At 42.1% G+C, this 13,781-nt stretch overlaps 1 protein-coding gene across 4 annotated transcripts in view; it reads left to right on the top strand.

The window, feature by feature from the left end:
- Window positions 1–1,102: 1,102 nt before the first annotated feature.
- The window catches only part of dip2bb (DIP2 acetate--CoA ligase B (putative)b), a 43,301-nt gene continuing 30,622 nt past the window's right edge, over window positions 1,103–13,781 (top strand). For all 4 annotated transcript variants that reach the window (XM_084928287.1, XM_084928285.1, XM_084928286.1 and 1 more), the window contains exon 1: window positions 1,103–1,400. In XM_084928287.1, coding sequence (XP_084784413.1) covers window positions 1,316–1,400 — 85 coding nt within the window. In that variant the 5' untranslated portion in view covers window positions 1,103–1,315. The remainder of the gene's footprint in view (window positions 1,401–13,781) is intronic.

Raw genomic sequence — 13,781 nt, 5'->3', positions numbered from 1 at the left:
GTAATTCTCTGGATGTAAGAAGAGAATCACTAGACTGCTTTGAACTGACAGCAAGGATAACTCAAGTAAATACTTGTTACAAACAAAGTACGCAGAAGAGCATGTCTGAATGCACAACACGACAAATCTTAAAGCAGATGAGCTACAGCAGCAGAGACCACAGCGGGTTCCATTCCTGCCAGTAACGAACAGGAAACTGGATAATAGAAGATTGGCTCTTAGGTCTGATGAGACTCATTTTTTCATTTTGTGGAAAGAGCAAGAAAACTTGGCTCCATCCTGCCTTGTATCAACAGTTCAGGCTGCTGCTGCTGGTGTAAATGGCATGGAGTATATTCTCTTGGCAGACTTTGGGCCCATTAGAACCAACTGAGCACTGTTTAAACTCCACTCTTTCTGTCTATGCCCATCTCTTTATGCCACTGTCTTCCAGCAACACAGTGTGAAATGTCACAAAGCTCAAATCATCTGAAACTGGTTTCTTGAGCTTGCCACTGTACTCAAATGGCCTCCACAGTCACCAGATCTCAATGGAGCATAGCACATTTGGGAATGTGACGCACCTTGTTGAATCAGCAGTTCTGGAGGCAAAAGACCGACCAACCTGGTACTAGAAAGGTGTGACTACGGAGTTGACCGGCGAGCGTGTTTAAAATGAGTGCGTACATGTGATTTCCGGCGCCATCTTTGTTTGGAATAGGTGGAAAATAAATAAAAAGTGATGCAGCCTGAAAATTTTGTTAAATTTGTTAAGTGTGCGAGTGAACATTACATTTTTTTATTCAGATATTTTGTTCTTATTTATCTATTTTTTATTAGGAAAAGACGCCCCCAATCCACGGGGGATTATATATTTCCTTGAAACATCACACAAAATATCTCTAATAAAACCTGGCGCCACTTCCACCATTAGTGCATGAAAATACCTGTACAAACTCGAGCTAGCACCCACCTGAGGGGAAGGTGGCAGGTGAGCTGAGGCGACAGGAATGCTGTTTTTTTCTTTTTCTTTTTTTCTCCCAGCTGTAAAAACACAACAGCAGAGGGAGCAGAGAGTCTGCTTTTCATCCCACCATCCTGTCACGGCAATTACCATCAAGCCTGGTCATGTGACTGACGGACTCCTCTGGCGAGTTGTTCCCATCTCCCACAGTCATGGCGGTGTCGGGGAGTCGCGGAGATGGAGTAAACAACACGACTACTACATCTTGATTTTTTAAAATCCCCCCACCTCTTCCTCTGAGCTTCATGGTGGATCTTACCTGCTGTCATTTGAGATTTCACAAACATCCCGCAGGCTGCTGCGCTTCCAACGATGGCCGACCGCGGCGTTGATCTGTCGGCTCTGCCTAAAGAGGTCAGGGACCAGCTGGCGGAGTTGGATCTGGAGCTCTCCGAAGGTAGGGTTTGCATCTAGCGGCGATAAGTAGGTGGTGGTGATGGGAAAGCTGCGGCTCGCTGAAGTTAATAGAGAGGGCTGCGTGAGCGTGTTTGTGTGCAGTCATCCACAGTCTGCTTTCCCGTGTCAGCTGGAGGAGAGTCGGTGCTGCTGCAGTGCATCGGGACACGACTGCAAGAATTTATAAAAACAAAGTGACCTCCTTTTCCAGCTGTTGTTTCTCCATCAGTCATCTTCGTGTGTATGGCATGCTCTTAGCATGATCACCTTAATATTTGGGATTTTTATTAATTTTTTTTAGCTTCCCCTTCTCTATATTCTTAATGAACCCACATCTATACCACAATGTTTACAGAGCACATACACTCCTGTCTAATGAAATGGGTCAAGGCATTGTGTGTGAAGAATTTGTGGACACGAACTGATTCATTGGGCTCTCTGAACGCTCTGAACCCTGAACTGCTGCACAAATAAAATGGATTTTGTGCATTTATTTAATTATTTATTTTTGTAAGAATGGCTGGAAGAAAACAGAATATGGAGCTGACTGTTATGCAAGTCTCCTCCTCACACTGTGAATCACTGTGCAGCAACTTGATTGGTGCTGTGCAGTTCTCAGGTGCCTGGGGGTGGATGAGTAATGTTGTGTTTCACATGGAGAGCCATGCAGGAGGAAGCATGGGCCACTAATGATGCCTCAGTCTCTGTTGCAGCGCAGAGTTGCCCAGCCCATGTGAAAGAAGAGGTGAACGAGAGCGAGAAGAACCTCGGCAAAAGTGTCGTGACTTTCTTTTTTTTTATTCATTCAAAAGGTGACACCTCTGTGAAATGTAAAACATGTTTTCCCCCTTTTTGGTTTAGATTCAGGTTATAGGAACTGCAAAATAAACAAAACAGCACCACTCTTAATAGACTAGACTCTCAGAGCATGACTGCAGCCTGTTCAGACCTGAGCTAGTGCTGGGAAAGAGTTGTGTCTTTAATTATAGGCTCCAATCAGCAGTGTGATAATGAGAGTGAATAGCTGAGGTTGTTCACTGTATGTTCATCTCATTGAACGTGGCTGAGAGGCAGCGAATGAGAAATAACCGTAACGATGTGCACACTGGCGTGCAGTAATGGCACATTCATAACTGCGATTGTTATCATCCTGCACTTTTCATGATGAACTTTTAAAAAAGAAAAAGGAAAAAAAAAAAAAGCTTGTTTGTGAATGAATTAGGTGACTGCAGTGTCAGATCAGTTTACCTGGTGTGGGTTGGTGTTTGAGCACTGTGGCACGATTGCAAAATGAAAATGCCACTGAGCCCAAAAGGCAGCACTTTGGTTGTGAAACTTACTGTTTTAAGAGTTTGAGATTTTTTAAGTCAGATCTTCTGTAAGAGAACCTATCATGTAGTTTGGAAATGTCTTTGTAAAAGAAATGAATATCCTCTGTTCCACTATAAATATAGTTAGTTGAGTGTCTGGAGCATCGGTTTTGGCAGGTCTTCTTATTAAAATGGCCAAAAGCAATAAAAAAATGGTAAATGGCCTTTATTTGTATTGCGCTTTACTAGTCCCTAAGGACCCCAAAGCGCTTTACACATTCAGTCATTCACCCATTCACACACTGGTGATGGCAAGCTACATTGTAGCCACAGCTGCCCTGGGGCGCACTGACAGAGGCGAGGCTGCCGGACACTGGCGCCACCGGGCCCTCTGACCACCACCAGTAGGCAATGGGTGAAGTGTCTTGCCCAAGGACACAACGACCGAGACTGTCAGAGCCGGGGCTCGAATCAGCAACCTTCCGATTACAAGACGAACTGCTGACTCTTGAGCCACAATCACCCAGGGTTATTCATAAACTGTCAGGACTTTTTTTTAAATAAATGAAGGCCACTCATTGCCAGGTCCGAGTGTGTGTACCACTACCTTCAAACATGCTCCAGAGTATGTCAGAGTCCTTAGTTTGAGAAACACATGCCTCTCGGGTCCTCAGTGGCTACTTCACTGAATAATACTGCTTAGAGCCAGATTGTGCTGGTTTGTGAAGGACGCTGTTGTCTACAGCATGGAGTAGCCTTCTTTCCTTAGAAGAAGAAAAGAAATAAGTTTTAGAGGAAAGTTCTTCTGTAACCCACAGAAGCTGTGCTCGGTACACTTGACCAGTTAACACCGTGGACCACTGGGCCACAGGAGGGAATTTGCTAAAAATGGTTCTCTGTGCACCTTTATAGATATTTATGATAAACAATTTATTTCTAGTATATTTTTATTCTTATAATAGGAGGAAACAAATGTGCTTTTCTTTATAGGATGTCTATCAGGTTTCAAACTACTCGTTATTTACTCTAATCTGATTGGATTTCAAGTCATCTGATTTCAGCTGTGTACAGTTTTCGGTGTTTTTGCTTTGTTATAACCTCGCAAACGGTTGCTTCTTCATTCTTGTCAAATGGTCTGCCTGGAGCAGCTGTTGCTGACAAGCAGGAATTTTTGAGCATAGGGGCCTACCGTGGTCAGAGTTACCTGCGAGAGTCTTTTAGTGAGATTGTGAGGTAAGTCGACACCACTTGTCCCTCTTCTGGGGACTGAGCCTCAGAGGGTGAGTGCATCGTTTGTAACTTTAGATGAGACATGATTCTCTTGCTAATGAAAAGGTTCGCTGCTGTCCAGATGTCCTGTTTCTGTATCCGCAACTTCTAGTGAGATAAAGTGCCCTCGCCGTCTGCTCAGAATACACACAATGGGACAAGGCGAACAGCAGCTGGACCCCCAATGAGTCTGAAGCTCTCTCATGGCTATCTTATACATAGCAACAATTTCCCCCATTGTTGCCCACATAGATGGGACTCCCCTAGCAACAAACAGAGGAAATGTGCATCAGCGTTTTTTTGACAGAAATAGTTGTGGGCTGCAGTGTGGGTGTTTATTCGTCTGTATTTGTGTGTGTCTGTGTGTGTGAGAGAGAGAGAAAGGGCACAGCTCCACCTACTTTAACCTCTTTGACTGTACGGACACAAAGAGAACCTTTGAGGCGGGGGGAGTGGGGGTGGGGGGGTTGGTTGGTGTCAAAGACTTGCTGTTTGAACTCGACTGGAATTTGGAGCCTCTGAACCACAACTGTTTTCTGCATTTGGGCTTCATAATATCAGCAGCTTCTATCTTCAGAGTATGTTAGTGAGTGAAAGTAAAAGAGGGAAAGTGAAAAACAACTGCCCAGCTTGTCAAGCAATGTTGAGTATCCTGTTTAGTTATTCTCCAGTCAGACAATTATTGATTTGAACTAAACACTGTTGTTGTGGGATCACAGCAGCTGTGACACCATTTCATTGTCAGGTCACACCTGCCCTTGAGCTATGACTTTCACACACCTGTCAATAGGGCTGTTCGATATAACGATAAATATTGGATGACGATATAAAAACGTCTATCGTTTAATTTTATGCTATCGTTTGTTTCGTGGTGTCGCAAAATAAACTGTTTACGGCAATATTTTTTCATCGTTTTGATGGTCACTGTAGTGACTATATTAATTTCTTCTTTCTCTCTTTCTCTTTTATTTAATATAACCACACTACTGACGGAAAAGCGCCTGTTTTATGCGTTGTCGTTAGCAACAACAACGGTAACACCATCGCGTGTCCGCTTGTTTATGTTCCACATAAACCTTTCACAATAAAGCTCAAGATCCTGTTGAGACTTTTCAAAATAAACGGAATCACGTGAAAGAGCAGATTATTTACGGATGAGAAGTAAAAAAGAGCCATCAGGTGCTAAAAAAATAAACCTTAGACTCAAACGTTAGAGCAGGCTTTTCCCCGCAGCACGCCGTGTAATAAATACTCACAAAGAAAACGGCGGCCGTTACAACTTATGTCTAAAAATGTAGTTTCATGCATCGTTAAAACACTCGACTCCAGGTACATGACGCGCAGCTGGAAACACTTCCCGCAAGTCGAGCTGCCCGAGATTCACATAATTTACAGAAAATGTTAAATTTTTGTGATTTATATCGTTATCGGGATGATAGAATTCTTATATCGGGATATGAAATTGTGTTCATATCGCACAGCCCTACCTGTCAAGCTTTTTGACTCTATTCCATTCAGTGCTGAAATGCTACCAGTTTTATATACCAAATGGAAAGACATGGAAATACATCATGTGTGAAAAAAATCTGGTATAGGAGCATACTGTGGGAAGGGCCCATAGCCCCCTTGACCCTACTTCCGGCACTATTTATGGGATGGCACTGATCCATCTTTGAACTCGGGCTTCATTTTGAGCTCAACTCAGCTCTAGTAAAGTTTGATGATAGCATCTTGTACAGTTGCGGCACTATCGTGTTGACAAATCTGGCCGCTGTGAGCCCGTGGACCCTATCTACACCTTTGTAATAGTTTGCACATTTTGCCATGGTGTATTCTTCGAAGATCATGAATATACGTCTGCATTTTTATGACAGTTTATCCAACAGTGGGTGAGATGTTTGAGTAGACTGTCAGATTGAATTTGCTGCCCCCAAACCTATGCAATGCTATGCTAAAAACAAAACAAAAACAGCATTTTGCTATTAGTGTTGAAGCTTAGATATCATTTTGGTGCTTGTAATGATAATATATGCCATCTGCGCCATGATTTTCTGCATGGATGTGTTTGACCATAAGTGCATCACGAGTCCAGTAAGACTGCAGTTATGTGTTTACATAGTATTTTTTTTCTCATATTTTTACGAGCTCCCCAGTCCCTGTTGCAAAGGGCCGGCTGTTGAGTGGACGTGTGTATTCTCTAATGAACAGCATCCATCCCGCTGTCTGCCTGCGATGCTGCTGCAGAGGGGATGCAGGTTTTCATGTCGGCAGCCCGCTACATACTGAGAGAGAGGGAGAGAAATGAGAGATTATAGCCTTTCCTGCGTCTCTCAATCTAGGTCACAGAGCATCAGGGGGCAACAAGCCTGGCTCATTTAGCCTGTGAAGCACAGTGGGCCAGGACTGCTGCGGGGGATCTCTCCTCCTTTCCCACCCATCCACTCTGACTCTAAAAATGACTCTCTCAGTCTTCCTCTGTCCCCCTATTGCTTTATTATTTCAGTATTACCCTCCACAAAAATAGATGAAATGCTGTCCTGTGTGTCTGATTAAAAAATTAACAATAATACTGAAGTAGTTCTGTTGGCATTTCCTGCAGTGAAGAGTGTTAAGAGCAGAAGCAGGGTGTATGTTGGAGTGACTCAGTGGGCTGTTTTTTATAATAAGACCTAATACAATTATAGTTTGTCATTATGACAGACTGTATATAAAAGATGGACAGGTTTGTTTTTAGAAGTCGTCTTGGCCGTCGTGTTGTTAGCTTCTTTATTTAAAAACTGGACATAACCACATTCGAATTAGGGTAGACCTTCAGTGTTGTCTGCTAGTGCTAGCTAGGCTGATTTACTCTGATTTGTGATGGGATGCTAACTTTGGCCAGCATCAGCAAATCTAAGCTCTTAGGGTGTCTTTTAGTGCAACCAAACACTGAACATCAGTCAACACCCACCTAAAGCAGTCACACCCTTAATATCACATAACATTAACCTTATAGTATAACTGAGTGAAGTTAATCCTTTGTACCTGTTGGTGAAATTACCTCTACCAAACCCTTTTTTGGTACCAGGCTTTAAAAATGTGTGTATTCATGTTGCAGAGCGTACAGCTCCAATTATTTGTGGCTGGTGTGCACACAGCATTGACCGGGACAGGAAGGAGGCTGATTTAGCTTTTATCTCTTTAATTTTATCTCTTTAAAAGCTCATTAACTGTTGCAGAGGAGCTGCCCTCTGATCTTCACTGTCCCAGGCCACAGGCTTGATCATACACCATGAAAAGATGAACTCTTCTGCTGCTTGTTTCACAGCAGGATCCGGTTTGGTTTGTTTTAATTTGTGGATCATGGTTTTCATGTAAAACTTTGCATGTCCACTTTCACCATGAGCGCAGACACACTGTTACTAAAAACCCTCTGCTGCTTTGTGTACTAAAGAAACTGAATTATTTAGATGACATTCGAGCGCACCCCTCCAGCTGGGTAACTGAATCGTCTCACGTTCAAGTTCACAGTGAACCACAGGTGGGTCTTTAGCCTCCTCTGGCTTTAAAGTTGTGCTTCCCAACACCTTCTGGTAATTAAAGCTAAACTTCCTCTGATCTGTTAGTTTCCATTCTCATGCCACTTTCTGCTAAAAATAGCACAAGTCAAAGAAATGCCAGAGTGAGGGTGACAGTGTTGGAAAGAGAGAGTGTGGTTAAGTCGATATGCTATTTGCTGAATTATTAAAAAGTGGCAAATAGAAGTGGCAGTCGGACTTGGCCTCACATGCTTCAGTCCAGGCAGTGCACTGCTACTTAATCCAAGTTTCTTTCTGGTTTATGTTGCTTTCACTTTCAGGCCGAGCCTCCTGAGCTCAACACGTTATACTTATTCTACGTGTCAGTGGGTTAATATTTTGATAAATTGTCCTCATCATAACTCAGCCCAAATCAATTACTGATTGTACTGGCTGGAAATACTGTTATAGTAGCTGCTAATTCAAGCACAAGAACTACAGAGGAATAGCTTAAAAGAGCCTTGTGCCGCTTGACCCTTTCGATCAGATACGAGGCTTCTCATCCTGCCTTGTCTGGATGTCTGTCTGTGATCAAACCAAACATACTGAAATAGAGTTAAACATGCAAGTTCATTGCCCTAACACAGATATGTTAGCCTGCAGTTTTGTTGCCTGGAGGCCCTGTTGGCTGTAATATGCAAACTACTGCAAACTACGTTACACTTGACTGTTCGCCCATCCGTTTATCAACATCCATTGCACAATAGGACCTCTTCAGCATGCTGTTGATCATTTTGGAGCCGACTCCAAATAAATGCTCATTCAGTGACTGAGCAAAGTTCACAAGCTTACTTCTGTAAATCTATTTCATCTTGCATTTCATTTCATTCATTCATTCATTTGGGAAACTCCAGGCCTCCAGGGCCGGTGTCCTGCAGGTTTTAGATCTCACCCTGGGTCAGCACACCTGAATCAAATGATTACTTCATTACCAGGCCTCTGGAGAATTCCAAGACATGTTGAGGAGGTAATTTAGCCATTTAAATCAGCTGTGTTGGATCAAGGGCACATCTAAAACCTGCAGGACACCATCATGGATTCGTATGTCACGTTCCCTCGTGCTGCACCACACAGTGGTATGGACACAGCTCTTGTGTGACCACCCACACCCTGCCCCCAAATCCTCCCTCCCCCCCCTTACACATGCATTTTTTCCTTTTGAAATTTCCTATAAAGCCTTTATCAGATTAAAACAGCCATATGTTGAAGCACATACAGGAACACAACTGCACACTGTGCTAAGCTGTTAAAACCATTATACGGGAAACATGAGGCTTCTGCCACCAATGATAATGTTCTGAGATGCTTTTGCAAATGTGGGGGAGAAATGCAGCTGAGTGTTGCTGTGTTGCATGATTTTCTTATAAATCATATTAGTCAATCGAGAGCAATTAGCCGATTCCCATCAACCCGTGAAGACAGGAAATGCACTATACGCTTTAGCTGGTTATAGTTTCAACTGTACAAATAAAAGCCCTTCATGGGTGTATATATTCTACATTTTTAATGTTCCTCCGTGAATCTTTTGCAAATGAATACAGCAACAAAGAAGTTTTATTCGGTTGGACGAGTAAAAGTTCTGCAGTTGCTAACAGATTAAAAACAAGGCATCTGATTGGATAATTATAACTGTGAGGTCAAAGGAGGGGGTCCTGACAAAAGTTTAAAAAAAAAAAGAAAAACCCAAGACGAAACGCTCAGACTTCAAATAACCAAAGAGGCAAAAAAGTGCTACAGAGCAGGGATCCTTAAGCAAAACCATTAACAATTAAAGCAAGTTATAGTAACTGTAATATTTATGAGAGGCCTAATAACCTTCTAATGCTTTCTTAATTATTTACAGCTCAGTTTGTAAATGCTTAGCTGCACACTTTAATAGAAGGGAATATAAACAAAGATGTAAAATCAAAAAGAAAATAATCTCAAATGAATTCATGGTGAAAATAGTCTTTCACCATGAATTTGAATGAATTTTTGAAGTTTCTACATCAGGGGGGGGGAATTCCAGGCCTCGAGGGCCGGTGTCCTGCAGGTTTTAGATCTCACCTTGGGTCAACACACCTGAATCACATGATTAGTTCGTTACCAGGCCTCTGGAGAACTTCAGGACATGTTGAGGAGCTAATTTAACCATTTAAATCAGCTGTGTTGGATCAAGGACACATATAAAACCTGGAGGGACACCAGCCCTCGAGGCCTGGAGTTGCCCACCCCTGTTCTACATGCTTCTGAGGGAAACCTCACACTGGTTAATGAGGAGTGCCCATCATAGTTTTCACGTCTTGTTCTCTGGATTTTCACGTTAAGTCATGCTTTGCTGTCCTCCAAAATAAACTGTCTCTGTGGAATGGGTCTTTGGAAGTATCAGGGCTTGCATTAAACAGGGCTACTCTCATGTGTTTTGCTTAACACCGAAACCGTTTTTAAGTGAGCTCCTTTGGTGCTTTTGTTGTTCTTATACAACATGAAACTTTTATTTTGAAAAACAAATCATTTTTTTTATTGAGTTATTTTTAAATTTTGCTCATAAGGACCACATCACTTGTTCGCACATCCTCATGTTTGATCAAATTCTTACAGTTGATGTCTACATACTTGGATACTGGCCACTGGTACAGGTCTCAGCAAGAAAACTGGTGTGTGAAGAGTTTTCGTAGGAATTGCAAATGACAGTGAGAACGAGTTAAGCAGAGGTAGCCTCTTTCTGCTCTGCCAGGCTGATTGTTCTGATCTCATCAACTAAACCACACGTCCACTTAGCTGCTCCATTCACTGACCCTTAACCTTTGCTGTTACACCATTTTGAAACCTTACCAGACTTTTTTATAATAGCTTCATCTCCCATTTTCATTTTCTGTTTTCCTTTGAGGTTCTAGAGTGTACAGGCTTGGTCATGAACCCTCACAGGGAGACGTTATACATTACAGTCAGCTGTACAAATACACTTGATGTAATCTGACTTGACTGGAAAGGATTTGACTGTGACATCTGCTCACCAGGCAGTTCTGTGACTGCCTAAAAGTGTGTTGAACTTCACAGTCAGCATTTCAGCCCCCACCACACACACACACACACACACACACACACACACACACACACACACACACACACACACACACAAACCCGGAATACAATCCTCGTCTGGGTTTAGATCTCGCTTTGTAAGACGCTCGACATATGCAGTCAAAGACAGCACAAAATCATAGCATTTGCTAAGTTAGCATAATATTTAAAAAATATAAAAACAGATATATTGTGTTTAACAGCGTGCAAAACTCTGTCAGCACCTGCGTGATGTTTTTGGACACGGTGATACTGCTCCTGGGACATTTTTGTTTTTAGGTTTACATCATTTGTCATACATAATATTACAGCCAGAACTCAGCGTCTCACTGGTTGTGTAAATCCCGTAGGAGGATATGCGTTTGACGGTGTTCAACGTTTGTAACGGCTTCTTCCAGCAAATGTTGAAATGCAATGTGTCAGGTGTGTCTCCACACCCTTTTCTTTCAGTCTTGTTTCCAGCAAAGACAGAAACTAAGGAAGGAGGTGGAAGGGCTGCCGACTGAGTCACGGTTTCATCCCAGACACGTCTTGAGCTCAGTGTGTGGAGGCAAACATGGAAACATGAATTGCACTGTTGGCCAGAGTTAACCACACCCTGCTTACAATTTCAGGGAAAACAAATCACCTGAGAGATCAACTACAGGGAAACTGTGTATATGTGTGTGTGTGTTTTAGAGCTTGAGGCTTTTTTGAAGCACTTTCTTTCACTCACCAGTGCCTGTAATTCCAGTTTTGTTGTCTGACAGAGTAAAGGTACAGGTAAAGGTAAAGGTACACAGAAATTCTCTGTTGCTTTCTTTTCGATAAGCCATTGTTGTTTTTTGTATCCACCCAAACGGCAATAATTACTAAAACCATCATTATAAAATTCTCTAAAAAAGATAAAGATGTTTTGTTTGGTGAAATAAAACATTGCACAAGACACCTTGAATTGGGGAAATGATCATTAAAAAAAAGCAGTGTAAAAGTGTGATATGTCAGACAGTGTAGAATAAGATCATCGACGCTGTTTTGTCAGTAGCACCCTAAGTGTCATTCACACTTGCATGGTCTTGTTGATACGCTTGCATGGTCTTGTATTCTCAAGCAGTCTGGACTGATTGTTCAGTACAGAAAGCATGCATCATACAAAGGACATGAACCATTTGCTTGGATCTACATTTATGTTCCATATAGACAAAAGTATTTGGATGTACATATTTATCTACAGGCTGCACCCTGTACCAGGTCGCCCGTCTGTCACATGGCTCACACAGAGAAACAGACAACATACATTTTTTTTTTATCTAGCTATATTATCCCAGTGTGGGTGTGTGTGTCTTCTAGTATACACATTCAGTTTTCTTGTTGTCTAAAAGCAGCGCTGATAATCAAATTCAAATGTGTTCTTAATATTTTGTCCCCTTAATATATTATTAATGCGTGGACAAAATCCTGAAATGTCACCACTAGGTTTCAGTTCAATCTTATAGATGTTCCCTTGAACTCAGTCAGCAAATGCAGAGGAACCCCAGAGCCAAAGAGCAGGGGCCATATGTCAGTTACTCTGGGTAAATTCGAATACTTCACTGACAAACTTGTTTTATTCCGTTTGGAGGATCCTCCTTGGAGTTTGCTATTGTGTGATTGTAGTAGACACATTATCATCAGGCTTATTCGCTCTTGTAAGATGAGAGAAAACGGCAGGAAATCCACGTTTCCTCTGTAATATTTTGCCAAGTGTTTATATAATTTTCACAAAGCAGGTGTTAACACGACTTTAAGTTGTTTGTTTCTTTTTTTTCTTTTTGGAGACAAAGTAGTTGAATGATAATGTGATGAGGGAGAGAAAGAAGCAGGGAAAGAAAATAGAGGGCAGTAGCTAATTACTATTCAGACTGAGTGCCTGTGGGGAGGAAGGAGAGTGCAGGCCTGCTGCAATTCAAATAATCTGAAGCTAGAAAGTGTGAGAGTGTGGAGGGCTTAGACAAGGCACTGCTTTGATGTTTCTCCCCTTCACGTCGTGGAAAGTGAAAACGTACGCTCTGAGGTGCACGCACGGGTTTCCTTTACTGATGCAACTGTCAAACAAAGACAGGAGAGCAGAGTGGCGGCAGCCTCGTCTGAAGCCTGACTGTAACACTGAAATAGTCGCATGGTGACCTCTCCACCAATAGGACAGACGTGACTGGGCCACTCTGAGAAAGTGGGTTAACGAGTGAGGCCCTCATCACTTCAGCAGGGCTGTGATTTGCCTCGAGCAGATTTCTTTGACTGTTTGCATCTATAGTGTGTGTAGACATGTTTGTCTTTATAATATAAGCTAGGCTAAATAATACATCTTTTTAACTCTTTTTCTGGTAACATTTTATAATACGGCTTGCAACTAAGGGTGTAATTCCCCTCTAATTAAATGGGATTTCAATGTTTTTTATGTGAAATTACAATGTCATTATATTTACCCACAAATACGCAGTCTGACTAAAACAGTAGTGCCTCATGTCTTTACTGAAAAGTGTTGGTAAAGTATGGGAATTCTTGAATATAGACCCTCCTTAATTTGCTCCCCCTTGGATGCCTGCTAGGGGTAACCCTTGTTTCTTTTCTTTTTTCTGGAGTGAGCACTTTCTGTCATATTTCAGGCCTGCTTGCTCGAGAAGCAGGCCTGAAATATGGTGGTGATATACATTTAGGGGACCGAACTTTGTCATTAAGGGTACGGGGAGGTTGTCAAACGTCGTATTTTTGCGGGAAAGAGTCAAACAGTGACGACCTTTACTTATGAGACTTGCACAATGGTGAGGAGGAAAAAATCTCCCAACAAAACCATTTCAGCTCATAAATGTTTCAGGGTTGTTCTTATTGAACAGAATGTCAGAAAAACAGGATTTTACCTTGGCCATTGCAAAACATTAGTTTTATTTATTTTTTAACAATATCATTGTGGATGTACCTGTGTGCTTTGACTCATTCTGCTTGCACAACACGACCGAGGTCCATGGTCATGGACTGCTGCTCAGACACGCTCCTGCAAAATTTCACAATGAAATTCAGACCTAATCTGTCCAAGTCCCAAATCTTGATGGCCCGTCCACATAACTTGTTTTGTCCTCCAAACACAACATTTATAACTTTTATCAGAAAATTACATTTTTATCTCATCTGTGTTACCGAACAGTCAATTTTTGTCTCACACTGGAC

The sequence above is a fragment of the Perissodus microlepis genome, chromosome 5 (genome assembly GCF_051167445.1).
Source record: "Perissodus microlepis isolate ML-2025 ecotype Zambia chromosome 5, ASM5116744v1, whole genome shotgun sequence".
NCBI lineage: Eukaryota > Metazoa > Chordata > Actinopteri > Cichliformes > Cichlidae > Perissodus > Perissodus microlepis.
Note: the sequence above shows the minus strand (reverse complement) of the source record. Positions and strands in the feature narration are given on the sequence as shown.